The following is a 22,687-nucleotide window of genomic DNA, read 5'->3' as shown; positions in this document are numbered from 1 at the left end:
AAACATATATCTACATAGATATATATAGATATATATATTTATCTATCTATATAGACATAGATATCTCTCTTTGGATGCATATGTTTTTGGCTGGCAAGTTTTAAAACTTGAGGGCATACCCTGAAGGTCCAGTATTTGATTATATAGGTTACAGCATGAAGAGAGGACTGAAAGAAACACACAGGCTTGGGAGCCGAAATTCAGAGATTAAAGCTTTGCAGTAAATATGGGTTCTGTGGGTAGCTTACAGTATGCAGTAACAGGATTGGAAGTTGAAGGTGCATGTGGGAATTGCTTTATTTCCTGCGTTGTTTTCAAAGCTGCCTCCTTGCTCCACTGCAATTTTTTCACTGCTGTTTCAACTTAGATAATTAATATTTTTAAGACAAGCTTATATAAGCTGCTGAAGGGAAGGTTAATGGGAAGCAAGCAACCTGTAACTCAGGAAGTCTGTTCTGGGCTGGCAGCCAGCTGAGAACTAGACAAGATACTAGCTCTTGGGGAGGCCTGGGATCAGATTAGTGTTGGGGCTGCACCTTCTGTAGGTGCTCTGAAAATTGGGATGTCTGGGAATGCAAATACGTAAAAATGAGCATTTACTCAGCATTGTGTAAGATTTACATGTGTAAAGAGGAGTACTGACAAACACTGAATCCACAAGATGTTTAATATAATTCAGTTTTTTTGGTGTTGAGTTCACCTTTTGAATTGGATTCATTTTATCTTTTTCAATAGCCACAAATAAGTAAACCCTGCAAAATGTGGGCATAAATTATTATACTCTGAACATCTGTGGCAATTTACCATTTGTTTTCTGTGACCATACCTATAGAGGTTTTTAAAAGTAATTTATGTTTTAACAGACAGCTCCTTTCCAGTTAGAAATCATCGCATGAATGCAGAAGCTTTGAGAAAGATGCAGTAAAGCCAATGAATTGATACACAAACTTATTTTCTCAAAGACATTTGGGCAGCCCTGTGGTACTTTTTTCATTCTGTTTTGGAGGGGGGGTTATCCTCATCAGAAAGAGCTCCTCTGTAGGGTTAATCCTGCCATTTTGAAAACCGTGGAGGTGAATGTCCCCATGTCCCACCACGCGGTCTTCAGCCACCTCTTTCAGTACTCCTGAATTCTGCTCCCAAAAGATTGCTTTTTCTAGTTGCAATTTGATCATCTTTTGCCTTGCTTCCAGAAACAACCTGGTTTTCATGAGTTGAGGGCGTTTGTTGGCATCAGTCTTTTAGGGGTGATTGGGAAAATGGAATGAAAACAGAAAGTGCCAATGATTTATGGGAAGTTCTTTTTTTTTATTCCTGAAATCACTTTTCTTACTACTTGCTCAGGCATGGACCAGTCTGTATCTCTGCAGCCCCAGTGCTGTGCATTTTGGGAGGGTTTGAGTGTACAGGTTCGGCCAGTCTTTCCTGCAGAAGAAAATAACAAACAGAAACCCCCAGAAGACCTGAGCCGGTGACCTGAAGAGCCACATTCATCAGACACTGAAGGAGTTTATCACATTGTTATCTATTCCTGGGGTTTTGATGGGAATTCTTTCATCAAGCAGCAAGGAAATGAGTTTTGTAGACTCTTTATATGTGGAAGATTTCTGCATGTAAGACTTAAACAGCCAAATGATACAACAAATAGGGAGGGGTGGCAGGGGGTTGTGTCTTGCAAGGGCCACTGTAGAGCTTTGTTCTTGTAACTGCTACTTTGCTTAGCAATCTTGGGGAAGCCCTGCTAGCAATAAATAGATCACAGTAAACCTCGGATCTCCAGTGTTTGGAGTCTCCAGTGTCTGCCACTCCTGAGGCACAGCAGATCTTGTCTCCAACAGCTATGGCTCAGCAGCACAACAGGAGCCTTCTATTACATCCCACTCTCTGTGTCTGTCCCTCTTGTTTAGTTCTGTCTGACAACGCAAGTGTGCATCTTGCATGTATATTTTTTTCTGTTCTTTAACAAGAACTAAATAAACAGAACCTTTAAGTTGTATCTTGCTTATAAAGCCAATCATTTTTTTTTCTTTGCTTTATAATACCAAGCTGTTGCTACCAAGTTAATGAATTTCTAGCACACTGAACACTGAAAAGGGTTGGCCTTTTCTTTGACTCCATGGACTGGCATTGTTCCTTGGCTTTATTTTTAAACTTATAGCTAGGAGTGAGTCTATGTATATTTGTGTATTGCTACACCTATTTGTGCTGCTCCCTGACTTCTATGTCAGATTGACTTCTGTGAAAGATTTTACCTGGGATCTCAGCATTGGTGGCTTCCTTTGTCTCAGGAAATAAATACCTTAATGAGCTATAATTGCCTGCAAGGAACTGTAAACGTGGTGTTCCTTGTGTTTTCTATATCCTGAGTCAATGTCAAGAGCAGTTGTGGTTTTGGAGGGCCTAGAAGAGTGGATTATTGGTTCCAAGCAATTTTTTGGGATTTCTACTTTCTCTTATTCTTTTTCCCTTAATGCAAATAAAACTGTTGAAATTGTGATGATGATAACTTCCTTGGAAACACCTCCCATCTTGCAGCTGTTGTCTAATCAAGGTACAAGGGTGATAGTAAGTTCCACTCAGAAGAGGAAGAATTTGGCTGTAAATGTCTCTGTCTTTCTGGTTCTTCTGTGTGTTTGTAGCTGAAGTTATTGCCACTGTCTGAGCCACTTGCTATTTTGTTATACTGTTCTATTTTTTTTGTGTGTGTTAAACCATTTCTCATGTGTCATAGACATTGCTTCAATCACATTATACTAATGTCTGCCAATTCACCTATATGAAGCTGAAAAGTGAAGGCAAGAGAAAATTCGCTGCTCTATTGATTTCCATCAAATTGCTCTCAAGTTCCTTATCCATTGTATTATTAGTGAAAGATCCAAATGTGAAGTAAGTAACTTACAAGACCACTGTTAGTTGTTCTGACAGGTGGAACAAGAGACAGTAATATCCTGAGTATCTGCCTGCCAGCCTCCCAGCTTTTACAGAATCACAGAATGGCCTGGGTTGGAAGGAACCTCAAGAATCATGAATCTCCAACCCCCCTGCCACAGGCAGGGCCACCATTCTCCACGTTTGATACTAGACCAGGCTGCCCAGGGCCCCATCCAACCTGGCCTTGAACACCTTCAAGGACAGGGCATCCACAACCTCTCTGGGCAGCCTGCTTCAGCTCAATTCAGCTTTTTGAATTCAGCTTCCAGACTCCATGTGTTGTGGCTTCCATGGTGACACTTCTTCGTTAGGCTTTGTCACTCAGGAGTGAGCACAGATAGGAAGGCTGATTTGGAGGATTCCTCCCTATGCCCCCTTTCAGCTGAGAGACATAGGACACTCCTGTCAGACTGGTATTGTGGTCTGTAGAATGGAGATCATGTTGATTGTCATTGGATTCTGAGTCTTGCTGCTTCTTGTTGCTACTTAAGCCTGTCCTGTGGTTGGGAAAATCTGGAATGGTATCAAAGTGACCTTCACAGGGGTATTTGTGACTACACTCCAGGGAAGCAAAGTTGGGAATAAGCTGGGGTAGCTTAGTTTGGCTGGATTGTGTCTTAGTGTTAAAACCACTTAGGTGATGACTTGTTACTTTTATAGATGGTCCAGTTCTGGCTGTATCCTGTCTGGTCTCATTGTGCAAACTACTTCTGGAAACGTATGGGGGAGGAAGCTGTGCAGCTTTTAAAATCTGACTTTACCTTGGTGCGGAGGTGTTTAGTTCAGCTTAAGATCGACTGATGCTTATTGTTTCTCTTTCATTTTAACTCATTCATACTTAAGTTGCTACAAACTGAAGTTGAAGCTTTGCACAGAGGTGAAAAGAAAGACCACAGACCAGAGAAACCTGAATTGTTGTATGGAAAAATTTGGTAGGTGAATTATGTAATGCAGACAAATCAATGTTGTCAGCCCTCATCACATTTAACTAGAAATACACTGTGCCTTATTTGCCCTGGCTGCTGATCTTTCTGGGCAAAAGAATGACAGTTTTATTTTGAGCATTTAACGTTATCACATCACATGACATAGTTGCATGTAGCAGAGCAATGACAGAATTGTCTGAATTTTTGGCAACTCAAAGCCCTCAGTAGAATAAAGCATTGATGTGAAGCAGACAACTGGTAAGAATATGCACTTCAGAAATTTTGCATTTATGCAAAGGGCCTACAACATGATCTGAGTTCATACAGTCTGAATGCTTGGTGAGGTAGGAGTGCTTTGCACCCACTGTGCGTAAAACAAAAATGTGACAGCTGTAACCAGTCATTACATAATAGCAGAACTAATCTGCATGACATATGTTTGCCAGACATGATGTATATTTATTCTGCCTTCTTTTAGTCTTGATCTCTGAGCCGTTTGTGCAAGAAAGATGGCTGTTTTGTTTTCTCATAACTTCATTTAAAGCTGCGCATTCGTAATGTTTTTGTTGGTAAGCTCAACTGCTGGAAGGAGCTGCCTACGTGTACGCAATGTGTACACACAAGTGCATTGACCTAGAGATTTCATTTAACCTTAGTAACATCTGAAGACTTACTAAATACTTGTTTTCTTAACCTTTTAAATGACATTTTTTGTATGGTGTAATTAATTATGCAGGGTTAATACTCACTAATGAATCTTATTATTTGAGCATAGATAATGCGCTTTTTAAAAGCTTAGTGAGAATTGAGTGTTCCTGAAAAGCAGTGTCTTCTGGGACTTTTTTTTCCCTAAGAAACAGAACAAAAACAAAGCAAGGATGGAAAAAAAAAAAAAAAAAACACCAACAAAGCACCCTAACCATCTGGCTTGTTCCTTTCATGATTACCTTCAAGTACTTCTCAAATAGTGGATTTGAGATCTGATAGAGTCCAGAAGATATATTAGCAGCTATGGATTTTGAGTACTGCATTTGTGGTCATATAGGATGTTTTCTTTTCCCTTCTTTGCTACTTAGTAGATGCAGATCTGATAGGCAGGTATAGCTGCTCGCTCCATTTGGTAGCCAGACTGGTGACTTTTCTTGTTTGAATTACTCTAGCTGTGAGGAGCCATGAAATAATCTACCATAAGCCCAACATGAAAAATTTAAGTCAGGTTTTTTTGGGGTGAGGGGGAAACCATGCTTGTATGAACACTGGGAATGGCTTTGTGGTGCTACAGCATGAAGTTGTACTGATGTAAGTATGAATAATTAGATGTTTTCTAGTACTTGGGGGGTTTATTTTTTCTGTATTTGTATGCATTCAGCTGGATTCGAGTGCTCTGAAAATACCACTACTGATGTCTGTTCTAGCACTCAAGTCTTGTACATATACAGATGTGGTTAGCAACTGATAGCCATCAATATTTCTTGTATTTCTTATGTTTCTTAGGCAAAGTCGGTTTTCCCTCTATTATTTTCCATGCTGCTCTGTGCCGTTATTTCCTTAAATTAAAAGATGGAGTTGTTTTTTTCCATGAGTTGTATTAAAAAAAAAAAAAAAAAGCCACATTGCTTTTCTTATAAATACTGTCGAAATCCAAGCCTTATGATTAACTCATGCTATATAGTAGGGACGTGTACTGGTTTTGCTTACTTGGAGTTATGTTGATCTCCAGAGCAGTTTTCATTTGGCAGTATATTTCGGGTACTCGTTTTTTATAATTATATGCATGTAAGCACAAATAGGATACTGCAGGATTAACGTGCTACTCTGAGAAGCTGGCAGCTAGAAGCTGAAGAGAGCCAAACCAACAACCTGAGGTTGTCCCTGGTTCAAGAACAGGCTGTTAGTGGACACTGAATGTGTCTGCTCAGAGGCATGATCCAGGGCCAGCCTCCAGCCGCTGTGCAGCAAAGCTCTGGTTGGTGAGTGAGGCTCAGTCTCAATGGCATGACGAATAAACAGATTGTTCCTACCCCAAGGGAAAATTTGAAGGAGGCTTTGCAGACCATGACAGTTGCACACTTGTGTTTTTGAGGACTTCTTTTGTGTAATAGGAAAAAGAGATGTCCAGTTTGTGTCATGGCAGTTGAAACTCAGGTGTGATTTCATCTGTTTTTTGTGTTTCCTATTTGAACAGAAGTGCTAAGATAAAGTATGTGTGTTCTGTGCAGATCCCAGACAGCTGAGATTGAGGATTTTGGGATGCTCTGATAGATTGAAGAGCCCGTTTGGGTCAAGTCTACCTTTTTTTCTCTGTTTCAAGCCCAGGCTTCCTCTCCTCATTGAGAGCCCTTGTATGGAAATTTCCATGCACGTTTATTTCAGCACTTCTGGCATTGACCATCTCTCCTTGCAGTAGCTAGGCAGTGACTTGAAGTGCTGTAGGAAGTTGTTCTCACTCATGACCTTACTTGAATCTTTGCAGCTGAGGAGGTATTTGGAACTGAAGCTTGTTAAAATTGCGTGCCATGGACAACTCCATGGGGAAACAAACAATTGCATCAGTACAGAACAGTGATACAGAAAATCCCCAAACAAAAATGCTTTCAGAAGAGAGGAATAGGAAGTAGTACCAAGGTAGTATACTGATTTTTCTCTATGACAGTGGCTAATTTGACCTGCTACGTAGGAAAACATTTTGATTTCCTCCATGCAAAACTTTTATCATCATTGCTCTAATAAACCAGTATCACTCAGGCTTCATATTCTCCAAGTAGATTACTTCATAATTACATGGCAGGCTTTTGAAGTTTTCATTCTATTCTATTTTTCTATTGTAAAATAATCTTGACGTAGCAGCAACTTTATTTGTATCCCTCGTGACCATTTCTTGGTCATGACCACAAGCAGCCTGATGCAGGCTACACTGTTGTTTAATAAATTGATTGTTTTCATTTATCGATGAAAGGGTGCTTTCTAATACAAGAAACTATACACTGTAATTAGTGGTGCTGACAAAGAAGTGGAAGACTTTGCTTCACAATAACTTGAAGATTTTGTTCTCAAAATTGAGCACATAAATCCAAGTTCTGAAATTTAGGATTTACATATATGATTTCAAATCTGCAGTCCAAGTGCCTTATAAATCAGCTGCTAATATTTTTTTCATCTTCTGAGAGAATAAAGGAACTGTCTGGAGGAAGAAAAAACATTTTATTGCCAGCTACTTTTTGGGGGACTTGTTTGTCCAATGCTATAGGGAACACAGTACGTACTGAGAATAGATGATAATAGTGAAAAGTTTCCTTTGTCCTGAGGGCTGGAGAAAGACGTGGATGATACTAAGAAGATGCTAGCATCTGATTCATGCAGATTAGGAACCATGGGAGGGGGATGTTAGGTACAGAATGTCACTTAATTATAAGAAAAATGGTACAAAGCCTGCTAAAGACAGGTCTGTTCAGGGTCAGTGCTTTTTACCAGCTTTGCTAAGTTCTTTTTGTAATGAACACAGGAAACCTTATTTTTCTTTACAAAGATTCAGAAAAAATACATACAGAAACACATTTAGGGATATGTTTCCCTACTTACTTCTTGCATCCCAAAATATTAAGCAAACTGAAAATCATTTTGTTCTCATCTTATGTTTCTGCCTTCATAATTTGACCTTTTTAACAGCTGTTGGTTGTTATGTAGGAATTTGCCTGTGCATAAATGTCTTCTTTCAGGCTTGTGCCTGCTGGTGATGTAACTGATTGAAGCCGAAGCAGTTGGTTTGGAAGAAAATGGACAAAAAAGCTGCCAGAAGAGAAGGGCAAGCTTATGGGGAGGACATAAAGGTGGCAGTGTGAATTACCAGTCGTTCATCTGTTTTGAAGAATCATCTTGACAAGTCACGCAGTACAAAGGAGGATGTTAGATGCTGTTGTGCTTGTCTCTTCTTGCTTGCTCACTTAGTTGAGGATTAAAAACTCAACCAAATGAGCCCAAACCACTGTGGGCATACACACAGGCAGAAGCTGGTGGTTGAAATCTGTAACAAACTGCTGCTGTGTCCAACTTAAGAATCTAGGGTAGTTATTTAAAAACTTCCTAATCCACCAGAGCTGTGCTGGAGCAGCGTTCATCCAAATCAGGTCACCCCATGCCCTTGGGATTCAAGTCCCTGCAGTGAGCTAATCCTGTGTAGGCACAAATTTGACATGTAAAATGGCTTTCAGAGGGTCTGATTTTTATTTATATTTTTATTTATTTATTTGAACTTTTCACTTCAAAGCAAAGCAATGACTCTTCCCCACCTGGCCAGCTGCTTTAGGGCAGAAGAGAACTCATGGTATCATTAAAAGCTGTCCAATCTCATTGCGTTCTGTGAAGCGTGAATGTGATGGTACTGCTTCTTTCAATCAACGTCCTTTTTAATGTCAAAGAAAAGAAGGCCACAAAGAGCCAAGAGCTTTTTGTTGCTTTTGTTTTCACTGTTGTTCCTTTTGTGTTCCTGGGCAGACATGTTACGTTATTTCTCCCCTCTTACTTTTAAACATACATCTCTCTTGTTAATGGGCAGCATAGCTTGTCAGTTCTTACATATCTTTGTACGTGGTAATCCTTAAACATAGATATGCTGGTAGTGCAAACAATCACAGATTATGTAGGCATCCAAATTAAACCTCACTCGTATTGTTCCCCCTTTGCAGCATGTGGCAGATTCCTCTACAAGGAGGGGCTTGCGTTGTGTTCATTGTATTTATGGGTAGAAACATCTCTAATGCTAAACTTCTAAACTTCCAGATCTAAACTTCTTCCTCTTCTGCTTCATGTCCTATGGCTTGGGAATGTTGGATACATCTCCTGGCCAGTCTCTTAATATTTGAATTGTGTAGAGTTGGAGGTCTGAGTTGCAACAAGAACATGTGAGTTAAAGGGTATTGCTAGCTGGACTGCAAGTTCTGGTAGGTGATGGAGATTTTTAGGGGCATAAATGGTATTTACATACTTGCACCATTATGCAGCTGTTTATATCTTTGTCCCCTATCTCCCTGCAGTCTCTTTGACGTTAAGCATCTTGACCACACATAACTTAGGGTAGAACCTGAAAAAATGGGGATAGTATTCTGGTAGGAATACATCATCTTATTGCTTATGATTTGTCTCTTGACTTCAAAGGACACAAATTCTGCTTCCCATCCATTTTTGGACTGTTTTGTTCCTCCTGTCAGTGACAGTGCTGCAGTTACAGCTGCTCACTACTTGAGGTGAGCAGCCCACTCTTTCTTAGTGGTTGCTGTTCTAATGATTCTGACTTTGAACTAGCAGGGTGATCTCCTGGGAGGCTCTGAAGGCTATTGTTGGCTTTCTGATACTGTTCTGGTTTTTTTTGTTTTTTTGTTTTTTACTTAATTTCTTAAGAATGACACACAAACAGGGTTGAATTCCATTGCATATCAAACTCAGCTGCTTCTGGGAGCAGTTGAGAAGGTTATAACCTCTTAGGAGGGTGCAGGATTGGTCATTTAACACTGTCTTCACAATGCTACCTATTTCTTTGTAGATACTGTGACTTTTTCTAACACTATAGAATCATACATGTCTGAGGGTTATGTACTCAGATTTCTGTGCAAAATTTGGAAATATTTGTTATTGGGAGTGCATGTTGTGAGCAATGTGAAGAAAGCCTGCTATTTCTGCTGACTGCCATTCCAGGTTTTTTTTGTGATGTTTCTATGTCTGTCTCTCCACAGCATGCCCTTGAGTTTTTTGACAAGGTAAATATTAGCACTCGGAACTTAATTGCCTTTGCTTTGTTGATCTCCTTTAGACAGATGTCTGTTCTTTCTTAGATAGACTCAGATGGCAATGGGATATTGAGAGGAGTAGGACAACATGGGTTCTCCAAATAAGGCAGATTCGTAAATGTTTGCAAGATTGGGGCTTTAGGTAATGCTTCTTATAAAATGATGTAGAAAAGATGGCTGTACTGCATTTTGTAATGTCTGAATAACATTTTCTGTAGCACAGTACGATGTTAAGTCTAGTGAAATAGGATGTGGACCATACCTCTAAAGTGATAAATGCCTGAGCAGTCCACTTACAGAGAATAAGCAGGAAACAAGACCCAAGAAAATCACTGTGAATGAATAAAAGCCTTTGCATTGTGTTTTTCAAAGTGGTGTCCAGAAATAATTGAACATCTTTAGAAAGAAATACCTACTCAGTTTTCTGTGGCATGTTAGGGGAAGAGATGCTGGACTGCAGCAGCAAGGAGATTCCGGGTTAGAGAGGCCTGTATGCAAGGAAGCATATAACAGTGCAGAAGTGCATGGAGATATAAATATAGAACGTCAGTAAAAGTGTATGACTCATACTGCTGTAGTAGCACAGTGCTGAATTTATTTGCAGAAGTACAGAACAAAAACCCTATGGTATACTATGATGCATTTGCAGATAGTTTTCCATAGCTGGTTAATGTTTTATGCATCTTGCTTTTTTAGAGACATTGCTAAATTGTGCTTTGATTTTCTTTTTTTTTTCTTCTTCTTTTTGTTTGGGCTTCGTGTTTAGATGAAGAGTTAAGTCCTTTATTGAACCTTGAATGCAGCAGATCTGTTTGCTGGGTAGAGATGAGTTAGATTTGTTTTTAATCACGTAACTAAATTTAGCCAGCAATCTGCATTTTAAGGCATTGCTATTAAAAGTCTAAAAGTGAGATATGCATCGTAGTTTGAATTTAAAATGAGCCAGAGGCACAGCTGGTGAGGCAGTCATGACTCTAATCATGAGTGGAGAGAAATGAGAAGGGAATTTTCTCATCTTGCGGATGAATGCAAAGTGGGAAAAGTGTTCCGACACCTCCCCTGCCCCCCACCCCGCTTCCTTAGCTTTGGTTCATGATTGTATGGACCTGGTGTGGTAATAGATGGCCTCCCCTTCTTCTTTTTTGAACCAGGATCATGTATCTGCTTAATATCAACTATATGTACACAATTTTAAGATCTACTGAATTTCATGTTGTAATTTTTCTTCCAGCTTAGTCAGAGCTTCATGCAGGATTTCATGTTTCCGGTTTCTCTAAAAGCAAAACAGCCTTTATCACCTAAAACCCAAACCCAGAGGCAAGACTTAGGGGGTATCTGGAGTGTCTTGGAATATTCCATACTTGAAAGATATTTTTTTCCAATTTTTCAAAGCAGTGAGGCATGCAATTAAGAATGCGAATAACCACGTTAACTAAATGTTGCCTATTGTGATACATAACTTGGTGTAATTATGGGAGCTAAAAAGGGAAAGCTTCCCTGTCTTTTTAATGAATGAAAATCAAAGCAGTTTACCTTTTTTAATGGCGTTGATAGTCCTGATGAAGATAGATCTATTGGTAAACTTAGTACGCCATGCGAAACTGTGAGTTACCTCTAGCCTATTATATAGAATATCAAACTGACTTAGAAGGGCAGTGCCTTTAGCACTACTTACTGTTGCCAAGCTCCCACTTTTAGGCTATTTTTTCAGCTGGATTGATTCCTTGGCTTGGTTTACCTTTCCCCTCAAGAGTAGTTGTTCAAGCACAGTGAAGGGTGATGGTCTAGGTGGGAGAGCAACTAGTTAGGCCCACAGTTTCTTGTATTATCTTGGTGTAAATGGTTTCTGAAGTTCTCAGTCTGTGCTCTGAACCTTTCTGTCTGGGCTGAAAGCTGCTCCAATCCCGTTGTCTTCTCTTAGAGAAAGTCACACATCTTAATGGCGCTACCTGCATACCAGAGTGTTTGCCATTACATTACGTTATTAGGAGTCACTGGATGCTTACTATTTTGATATTTCCAGGAGGTTCTGAGAGCAGCTGATGCTATTTTCTTATGCTGTAGATGTTTAGATCCATGTCGTGTAATATAGTTCCTCCTGGCTGGTGGAATTTTCTTTCATAAATGCATAGTTGTCTGCTTGGCTGATTTTTTTTTCTATTTTCTCTTAATTTTTATTAGTATTTTGGGCAATAGAGGTGGGTCACAAAGAGAAGCCATTTGTTTGCTGGATGAGCCACAGGTTCTAGTGGTATGAAACCCATTAGGTGCCTTTTTTGTTTGTTTTGCTCTCACACACGTCTCAATTAGTCACCAGACTTGGGGATATCTGATGTAGCTGAGAATGGCAGCAGTTTTTGTCCTACTTAAAGCACATAAAAGTTTGACGTATCCATAGCTGCTGCAGGAACACTGGTGATATTTTTACAGTTCTCTTCCTGTGCACTTGTGGTTTGTTGGCCTCTTGTTGCAGTTTTAATTCTACTTTATAGGTTGCTTGCAAGCCTGAAAACCCTCTTGAGCTGCTGCATATTGAGGGCTGTGGACTCTTCTGAACTAGAAGCATATTGTAGCCTGTGACTGCAGAAGGCTGAAAATGGAAGTTGACCTATCTGGAGGTTTCTATTGCTGACAACTCTTGGAGTGTTTTTCCTATTCTGTTGGATTTTTCTGACAGAAGAGGCATGACCTCAGCGTCATGTATAGATTTGTGCTTTGGTGATGTTTTTAATAGCTGCTTTAAATTAAAATAGGAAAAAAAAAACAACCAACAAAATAGGTAATTATGTAAAAATGCAGAAGGCTCTATGGAGGTCATATAGAAAGATGTGTTAAGGGGTGTGGGCAGTTCTGTTGTACTGGACTCTTGTGTAAGAGAACAAAGGGGCCATCGAAAGCTTTGTCAGAGCAGCTAATCCTGCATTGTACCAGGACCTTGCACAGTACAGCATTGTAGGCGCAGTAGCATTTCCAGGTTTCCTGCTGCTGAAACCAGAATGGTTATCAGAATATTTGGAGGACACAAATGGTTGTTCTGAAGGACAGCAGAGGTGTGTAGCTGTGGGACGGGGGTTTACTTGCTCTCTGTAGGGCGGGGGGAGTCAAAGGCAGCCTGTAAATGCCAGTTTTGAATACATGCTACTGTGAATGTTCATGTGAAAGCAGACATTAGGAATTTAATATAAAAGATCCTATTTCAGATCTGAATGAGATTAAGCATTCAGCATGGATATCCAGGCTTCATTTGCAAAGTAATGGTTAATGTAACCGTGACTTGAGATAGCCTAGATGAACTCTTTCATCTTGTATTTATGAAAGGATAGTTCAAAGCTTGTCTGCATACTGAAGAGAGGCTTCAAGGAGATAATGCTAGTGCAATCATGGTATCATCTTAAAAGAGAAAGATTGATAGAAAGATTAATCTGAATCTATGTGAAAAGAAGTATATTTAAATGTGCCTGTCCGCCTGTTGTTTAACAGTGAAATGGAGCTGTTTCTAAAACTAAAAGGCTTTTTCCAAATACATTTTTTTTTTTTTGCCAAATATTTATGTGGCTGAGTAGATTGACTAAGAAAGTGTTAGGTAACATGCTTTGCAGCCTCAGCAGCACCGTAGATCACAGTAAGAGCCACAGTGTCAGACAGGAAGCAACTAGAGGTGCTTTATGCAACGCTGCTGGATTTGCAAAATTCTGAGGATTGTAAACTTGTAATCTTGAGGCTGTTCTTAACTGTGTATGCTTTGTGGTACTGTAAAGATAGAAGGCTGAATTGAGAAAAACACAGAGGAGCCTTTCTGATGCTGGATTTCCAGTGAATACTATCCAGTGAATACCTTCACCATGAGGCCAATGGGATGAAATTCAAGACCAAGTGCCAGGTCCTGCACTTTAATCACAACCACCCCATGCAATGCTGCAGGCCTGGGGCAGTATGACTGAAAAGCTGCGTGGAGGAAAAGGGCTTGGGGGTGTTGGTCGACTCTTGGCTGAACATGAGCCAGCAGTGTGCCCAGGTGGCCAAGAAGGCCAATGGCATTGTAGCTTCTATCAATTAGTGTTGTCAGCAGGAGCAGAGAGTTGGTCATCCCTCTGTACTCAGCCCTGGTGAGGCTGCAACTTGAGTACTGTGTTCTGTTTTGTGCTCCTTGCTACAAGAAAGACTTCAAGGCCCTGGAGCATTTCCAGAGAAGGGCAATGAAGCTGGTGAAGGGAGGCTGTGGCAGTGTGGCGTTTAGCCTCTTTTCCCAGGTAACAGTGATAGGACTAGAGGGAATGGCCTCAACTTGCACCAGGGGAGATGCAGATTGAACGTTAAGAAGAACTTATTCTCAAAAGGAATGGTCAGGCTTTGAAACAGGCTGCCCAGGGTAGTCTTGGAGTCACTATCCTTGAAGGTGTTAAAGAGCAGACGTCATACTTAGGAGCATGATTTAGTGGGCAATATTGTTAGTAGGTGGATGGTTGGACTGGATGATCTTAAGAGGTCTTTTCCAATCTCAATGATTCTATGTTTTGCTTGTGAAAAAAAGGAGGAGTTATGATAACGTCTGCTGGGGTGATGCTGATGTTCACTGTTAAGGATTTGAAGAGCCTTTTGGAATCAGGGCCCGTGTGCTCAGAACCTGGTGAGATCAAGGTCTTAGGAAGCATCATTAGTATCTTAAAAGAACTGCCAATGTAGTATGCGTCTTTCTTTCACACAAGCTGAAGAAATTCCTCCTGCCTTTTATGCTCTTTTACTGTATAGAGTCTGGTACAAAATACCTTTTTCTGATGCCTCAGCCATTTCCATGGTTGATGTACTCGGTCCAGTTGACTCATCACTGTGTATGTTTTCTTGACTTCTAATTAAAATCTGTTCTATTCTAATATTAGACCAACATTCCTTGTTATATCACCCTTCATTCTTAAGTAATTCATCCTGCAGCCTCCTTACTCTCTATGACTAATGTCTTTCTCAAATATTCTTAGAACGTTTTAAAATACCATCTATATTATAAGCAGCACAGTAGCAATACCTCTCATTACAGTTGCTTAACACTTTCTGTCATAACTCAATGCTTTCTTTCGCTTAGGATTTTGAGAAGACTTTAACCTTCTTGGCTGGAATTTTCCATGCACTGGTGTTTGCTTCAGCCTGAAATTTCCACTTCTGACTGAAATTTTTTTGTTGGTCTGTTTGCTAAAAATGTAATCAGTATTTCATAGAGGAGGCGCTTCTAAATCAGCTTCTATTAGGTTCTCTCACAGAAAAGATATTTTGGAGTTCATGAGACCCCTAGAGGAGCTGGCTTTTTGGGCCAACTTTTAAGCTCTTCTTAAAAAAAAAATTATCTGCTTTAAAATTTTGGGTTGATATTCTCTGTGTTTGCCTACCAATAGCCATCTGTAACTTGTTTCTCTTAGTTGCAAAATGGAAAAAAGTGAAATTAGTTATTTCTGTTTGAACACTGTGAACAGTGAGACTTGTAAAGGCTGTTTGGTGTTGAATGTGTAAGTATTTCTATGCTGCTTGTCTGGTTAGAGAAAACAGAATCTGGGCACAGGAGGTGTTTTGCCATAGCTAAGCCCTATTACTGTCTGTTTTCGATCTTTCTGATATACTCATGTTCTTTATTTCCACCAAATTTGCTGGAATAATTTGCAGTAATAGAAATGAATGCGCTTCAAATCCATTGTAAGGCTGTGGAGGAGTAAAACCATGAGGATCATACATGTTTTCAGGCCTGCTATTTTTATTTCAACTTGTTTGAGAGCTTAATGTAGTGCCTCAAAAATTGATCAAATAATAGAATTGCAGTAAACCTCAAGGGCACCAGTATGAAAAGTATAGTGGAAGGGGAAAAAAAAAGACCAAACTTACAGCATGGAGAGATGGTGGGTAAAGGAGCTTTTTCCAGTCTTCATTGCTGATATAAACACAACAAACAGCTGATGGCAGCTGTAGATAGATGGTATTGACTGGTCACCTACAGGGCAGGAAAATAACTTTCTCAGTAACTGGTCAGATGTATCTTGGATTTTTAGGTTGCCTTCATTTGAATCCATGAACACTAGCACTAGGCAAGAATTTAGACAAGGTAGAGCAGTGCTCTAATGTGAGGATGCTCAGGATCCTTGCTGTTACCTGAGTGGCTGGGGCTTCTCTGAGTGTCTGGGTCCAGATGGATCACACAGTTTACATTTGGAAAAAAAATTAAGACTAGAGAGGACTCTTTCCTGTGTCCCAGGTAGTGCTACCATTAGCCTGGGAGGATCTGGATGTGTCATCATATGCCCTGCTCACCTTTCTGGAGGCCTTGTGGGTTGCTGACGTCTGTCTCTCTTGCACTTGATGTGTTTGGCTTCTGAGGGTTGAAACGCTTTAAATTGAATTACAGTCCTTGAGGTCAATGCAGCAATGTCTGGGTAGGGCTTGAGTGCCTGTGGCATGTTAATGATCCAACTAGAAGCTACAAAAGTTCTTTCTGGCCTTATCCTCCATAAAATTCAGTTTGAGTTCCTGGAGTTGATACAAAGTAGAGCAGCCTGCCTGCATATTTTTAGTCTGCTCACAGACTTCTTCATAGGTGCAGTAATGTGGGGTGATGTAAAAGCCTGAGACTCAATCTACGTTTAGGTTTGCTGCAGAACATATTGATACAGGAGCTTTCCTGCAACAGTTTTGCAGCTGCAGATGTGTTTAGCAGAGATCCATACAAACTGTAAAATAAATACAGTACCCGCAAAATAAGCACATTTTTTTAAGCTACAAACTATTTCCTCCAAGTTTTAAAGCATACTGGTATTCTATTAATGAAACTTTCTAGTGCTTTAACCTAACAAAACGAAACCTGTGTATTAAAAGACCTCTCTTGGATTGAAAGGAGTGTGTGATTGGTTTCAGCTTCTCCCGAAGTGCTAGAGAGTTCCAAAGGCAAAAAATCTTTGTGCCCTTGAAAGAAAAGGACAACTAATTTTATCCCTTAATTATTTCAGGGAAAGCGTTATCAGTGAACTGAGAGAATGAATCTGAAAAACTGTTTGAAAGATCTGAGTGAAAGATACCACTACCATCAGATTTCTAAGGAAGATGGATATACTTCATGTACGTTTCTACTAAGTCAGAGATTTCCACTTTGACATGCATTACCGGCTTAAATCCCCCAAACCAGCAGTGCCTAGCTATGTATAACAGCACCCAAAAGATAAAGGAGGTGTTCAGGTTTCCTGAGGTTTGTGTTATGGCATGTTAAGGAAACCCTCAGCTCTGTTGGATATGTCTTCACTGAAAGGCAAAGGTAGAAGTGAGTGTTAGAGCTGCTTTGCTCGACTTCTCACAGATTTCACAGCAGTGGGTTGGAACTAGATGGTCTTTGAGGACCCTTCCAACCCAAGCCACTCTGTGATTCTATGGTTTGAGGAAAATTAAAATCATTCAGCTTGTGACTTGAGGAATCCAGTTCTCAAGAGAAGTTTGAGGCTTGACTGAAGCACGCGTGGAACTCTGGGTCGCTGCAGGCTTCCTTCTGGGCTGTAATGGCATTGCTGCTTCTAGCAAAAGCCCACTTAAGAGTGTATTGTTTATGTTGTATATATGTAACTTTATAAACTGGAAGCCCTGAAGGGAGAGCTTTCTTTGACTTCCTTGCAAACGGGCAGAAATGTAGTTATGTCATTAAGAAAAAAAAAAAGCTTGCACCTAGCGTGTTCTTTCAAAATGGGAATGGAAGGTAAAAAGCATCACTTTATGAATATTATCCATTTTGTAGGATGGACTTTGGGGTGTCAGTCCTGCGGCAGTGAACCCCTTATAATAATGTGGTGAGAAGGATGATCCAAATGCTGCTGATTTCATTTAAAACTGTCTTGGTAAAAATGTGAGAACAAGCTGTAGTATTTGCAATGCTTAATGATGACTGTGGTGGTGTTCCTCACTAATCAGCTGCTGCCCTGAGGGCTATAACTTTGCTAGCAGGAGTTGAGATAGAAGGTATCCTGACTTCTATCAGGAAAGTAAACCATATGTTAAATACAGGACATGGGATGGATATCTCTATGGCAAACACTGAGAATAGAAAAGAATCTTTTGTGCTTCAAAACCAGCTGTTTTGTGTGTGCTTCTGTTAAGCTAAAAAACAACATCCTTTATATAAACAAATCATGTGTATTGCATGTAGTATATACAAGTTAAGTAGCTTTACTGAGATGGTTTCATTTACAGCCCAGGCCATCACACAGATGGCATTCTGCTGGAAAGTTAATGAAGTTGGAGAAACTGTGTGGAAGTGCATCTCAATACATCTTTAGTTCTAATATAATTTTTCTTATGCTCCCAGAAGCAAATAAGTTTTCACTGGGTTTTTGAAGCTTTAGATAAGATGCATTAGAAAGTGGTGTTCTAGTTTTAAATTGGTATCCAGATGTTCCTAGGAACCTAGTGAATAAGTAATCTTGAAATGTGTTTTGTTTTTTAGAAACTGGGAAGGTATTCACCTGGGGCAGAGCAGACTACGGACAGCTTGGAAGACATGCAGTGGTTCCTGATGGGCAGGAGACGTGCACAGCATCTGAACAACCCATGAAGCTGTTTTGTAACATTCCAATTTCCTTGCCTTGCCTAAATGGAGCATCTCAGGTAATGAAGAAATTACCATTTTTCCAGGTTTTTCTTGGGTGCATTAAGATAATCAGAACAATTTCCTAATAGAAACCTTTCAAATGCTGCAGCACAAGCCCTTGTTGCTCTTCCTGTAAGCTCGGAAGTTAATGATTCAATTACTTCAAATTTCATAAAAGGCTTTTGCATTAAGAAGCTGATTTTCTTTTGTTTGAACCAGGTGCCAAGTTCTTTCAGATATAAATGTGTATTGGAGATAGTTGGAGCTTTGATGAAGTCTCAAAGATGGGGTGGGACCTTACCCAGGTGTGGCTCTCCTTCTTGCCCAAGCCCTCTGTAACAGTTTAGCCAATGGCTGTTCTCTAGCTGATAAATTATGTTGCAGCTTCTGTCTCAGGTTGACTACGCAATTATGAAGATTTCTCTACTTTGTAACATCCTTGAGCTGTATTGGAGGGTTTCTTTTTTGTAAGATTAAGTTGAGAAAATCCGTAACCACAAAGATGGTGGGAAAGAGAGTATTACATAAGAACTCGAAGTTGTTTGCTGTAGTCTGACAAAACAGGCAAGCTGTACTGCCTACAGACTGTATTCTTGGCTTGTTTGTGTCTGAGAAGCAGCACAGAATCATAGAATCACAAGGTTGGAAAGGACCTAGAAGATCATCTAGTCCAACTGTCTTCCCATTACCATTTCTACCACAAGCATCCAGCAATTGGCTTGCTGGGAGGCAGTGTGTAGGTCCCTGTGGCAATCAAAATGCAAAGAGTAAGTACAGGTTGAGGTCTTCAGCTGCAGTGCATGTACTGCAGCTCTGCCTCCAGCCTGTGTCTTGTAGCAGGACTTTGGCTAGCAGAGTCAGCCTTGGCCCTTTCCCATCATTAGCATTCTGCAGATGTGTGCACTCAGATGAGAAGTGGAACTTTAGAGCATAGGATACTGCATTGACAATTAATTTGGTTGGTTGGTGTTGACTCCACTGAGTCTCAAACAGCAGTCTAACTAATTTTGAGAATGGCATACTTGCTTTTGTTATTGATATCTATAGAGAACACTGCTGTTAAACCTGGTTTGCGCTGCTTTTCATTTGTACTTTGGGCAGTGCCTGAAGTAGTTCTCTTGTCTCTTGTACAATACAAAGCCATGGCAGCTGTAGCTTTTGCCAGGACGAGTGATCCATGAAGGTGAAGGAAGGAGATGCAATCAGAAACATTCTTTGAAAAGAAAGAGTAAAAACAACATCTCATCTTCATTCTGCTGCCCTCAGCGCTGTTTCTCCTTATAGACCTGTGAGAGACTTGATTTGAGTGATTAGCAATGGCAGTGTTCTGGAGCAGGCATCATTCTTTGCAGAGCTAACAGCATGAAGATGATTTAAGAAGAGTGTGATCAAGAGCTAGCATCATTTGTACGCTGAGAGGAGCTGCATTGATGGGAAAAGGAAAAAACAGATAAGAGCCTAAATCACTTCACTTCAAGGTTACAAAATAATGCCAGAGTTAGAATTTATACTTAAAATTGTGTTAAGTTGCAGTGCATATACTGTGCAGTGTGTGAGCTGGCATTATTTCTTTTCTTTTCACATACAAAGTATCCTTTTTTTCCATTTGTCATCATATTGAGATCAGGTTTGATTTGAACTGAGTTAAAATGAACACAGAGTGGATGAGTTCTTTTCCATGCTTACTGTGAATTATCAACTCCAACTTGCACTTTATTAAAGAGGGACAATTTAATAGTTGAGGCTTACAACTGATGATTTTTATCCACAGACAATTTTAATAAATCATTTTTAATGATTGAACCAAATTTTGAACCAAGTTTTGGTCCACTGATTCCCTTTGAGCTTGTGTTAATGCTGCTAAAACCAAAGCGGAGAAACTGGTGTAGAAATTAGAGGAGAGTATAAAAGGCACGCTAGTTTAAGTCTACTGTGCTGTAACCTTGAGGTAACCTCCTGTGCTGTGGCTTGTCTTCATTTGCTCACCAAGGACTGGGGAGTCTCTCTTCTTTGTGCTGAAATGAGTCTAATCTCTGTATCCGTTGTCTGTCTACCTTTCCAAAACTGAATTTTCAAGTGCTGTGAAAAACCATTTTCACTACGAGTTTGACTTCATCGCACAAATTCATTTGGAAACATTGACCTTGAGAAATACAAGCCTGGATTTTTGTTTGTTTGTTTGTCTGAAGCAATGGAAAAAAACAGCACTTAAGATGATTATCTGCTAATCAGCTTTAAGTGTGCATGAACATCAGGTTCCTGTAGTCTCCTGCTTTAAACTTCCTGAAATAAGAGACTGTGGTCCTATTTATTGTTTTTCTCAGTGCTTTTGTGCACAACCGCCATGGAATAGGATGAGACACTGGAAAGAAACTTGGGGCTGTAGAAGAAGTCAGTTGTGTGAGGCATTATGCATGCGGTGCTCTTGTGTTGTGGGGCGTCCTTGATTGGACCTCTTCAGAACATCTGACTCATCTGCTGCCTGATGTGCATTCACAGCCACTGCTCTTCAGATGAAAGGACAATTAAATACAAATGGCCTGAAATATGATGAGCCTCTGTATTTAGCAAATGCTACAAAGACCTGGCTTAATGTTTCCTCCTTGTCAAAATGCTTTTCCAGGCCAATTTGATATTTTTGGTTTTAATAGCTATCATTTTACTGTTTGGGGTATGTTCAGCATGTCATTCACGTTGCAGCAAGCATTTGCTGCAGCAGTAAACAAATGAGAAGAAATCATTGTGCAGTGCCGAACATTTCTCACTAAATTGGATGGAAGGGAAGTCTACAGTCATTTTGGATATGCAGCACAGTTCGTATGCAGCCGTGCTCTCATTATACCCTTTCTGTAATTAAAGAAAGCTGTGCTAGATTACAGCAGAGGACTGAGATCTCCAATTTCAGTTAGGAAAGTACAAAAACTTGTATCGTTGTCATTTTTGGATACCTGAGTTCTTGAGCTTAATTCCCTCCTCGGTTTCACAGTCACCAAGCCTGACTCTTGGCAGTGATGACTGAAGGGGAGCCAGTTGTGTCAGGGAATAAAAATAAGCCATTGGTGTGTAGCAGCCTGTACCTGCCTTGCTTCTGCTGACCCTGCTGCGGTTTTGTGGTGCAAAATTGCTTAAAAAATCTAGTTAGTGTTAAGACAAAGCCTGTGTGAGCAACAGCTCTGGAAGGGGGCTGTCCTAAATGCAGAAATCCTCTTCTGCCTCACTAGGGTTCTTTCATTTGCTGCCTTGTCCATCTGTGAGAAGCCTAAGCGGAAAGGCTGCAGTGTAAAGATTATCTTAGTATGAGGTAAGCCAGGTCTGACCCAGGGTATGGATGTTTTCCAAACGTTTATTATTTATTATGGTTTGAAGCAAGAGGTTGGTGGAAAAGGCCCTAAAGCATGCAGTTTTTCATTCTCAATTTGTCATTAGAACTGTTACGGAGAAGGGATTAACAAATCAATGCAGGCTCAAATGAGAGAAAATCAATAAGAAACTGTAGTGAACTGGAACAAAGCTATCAATTTGCAGCATTCTCTGCAAAGAATTCTCACCCATATCTCCTTTTAAGGATGGAAAAATGATGTAAAAATGATTACTGGGGGTTAGACGAGTTCTATTTTACCTGCCTGACCCTAGAGCTTCAGGTCAAAAACCTTCTGGGTGTAAATACTAATATTTCTTTTTTCTGTTGCATTGATGAATTGCTGGTAGGTTCTGTAACAGAGGAATCTTCTCATAAAAACTGCAACAAAAACCAACCTACTCCAAGAAGTTTGATGGAGTGCTCTCTTTGTTTACTCTTTTGTGTTAAAAGAAGTGATTTCACTAGTTCTTTTATTCTGCCTTGTTTTCTTAAAAAGAAATCCCACAAAACAAAAGCCAACAACATTAAAAAAAAACAAAAACCAAGTGTTACTTCATGAAAGTTTCTCCTTGCTGGGTTGCATGTGTTACACAGCTGGGAAATGCACAGGGTAGTGTGCAACAAATGGTTGAGGTGAGGTGAGCTGTGACACTGCTTGTTCCTTGGCTTGTTCCTCAGGGCTTTGCCAAGTCACTTGTCACTGTGGGGCCATAACCTCACTGAGGCAATGCTGTTCTGGCCAGCCTGCAGGCTGTTTCTCCCTGCTTTTAATTTCAGGATTTGAGATTTGATTTGAACTTGGGTCATACTGGTGATGGCTTTGCTTTTCATTTGTCTGATGTTTACAGCTTTTGCTTATCGTTGCGGCATTGAAGCTGTGAGCCCTGCTGGTCTTGCTGGCTTTTGTGCCTATGCTGTAAGCTGCTGTAATGCTATTGCTTAAAGGAAGGTTCAGAAGAGGGAGAAGTTCATGTTTCTGCTGTAATGCTTACAGCTGTTGCTATGCCATGTCAGTACCTTGGCACACAGTAGGTTTCAGATACTGAATTCCCTAAGCAGGCTGCTAAATGGCAGGTGTCTGTCTGTC

At 40.2% G+C, this 22,687-nt stretch overlaps 1 protein-coding gene across 9 annotated transcripts in view; it reads left to right on the top strand.

The window, feature by feature from the left end:
• Positions 1–22,687, top strand: part of SERGEF (secretion regulating guanine nucleotide exchange factor) — a 132,227-nt gene that overhangs the window by 13,769 nt on the left and 95,771 nt on the right. For all 9 annotated transcript variants that reach the window (XM_046942039.1, XM_046942041.1, XM_046942038.1 and 6 more), the window contains one exon: positions 18,096–18,256. In XM_046942039.1, coding sequence (XP_046797995.1) covers positions 18,096–18,256 — 161 coding nt within the window. The remainder of the gene's footprint in view (positions 1–18,095; positions 18,257–22,687) is intronic.

Source organism: Gallus gallus, chromosome 5 (assembly GCF_016699485.2).
Source record: "Gallus gallus isolate bGalGal1 chromosome 5, bGalGal1.mat.broiler.GRCg7b, whole genome shotgun sequence".
In the NCBI taxonomy this organism is placed as follows: Eukaryota; Metazoa; Chordata; class Aves; order Galliformes; family Phasianidae; genus Gallus; species Gallus gallus.
This window is presented reverse-complemented; position numbering and strand designations above follow the sequence as displayed.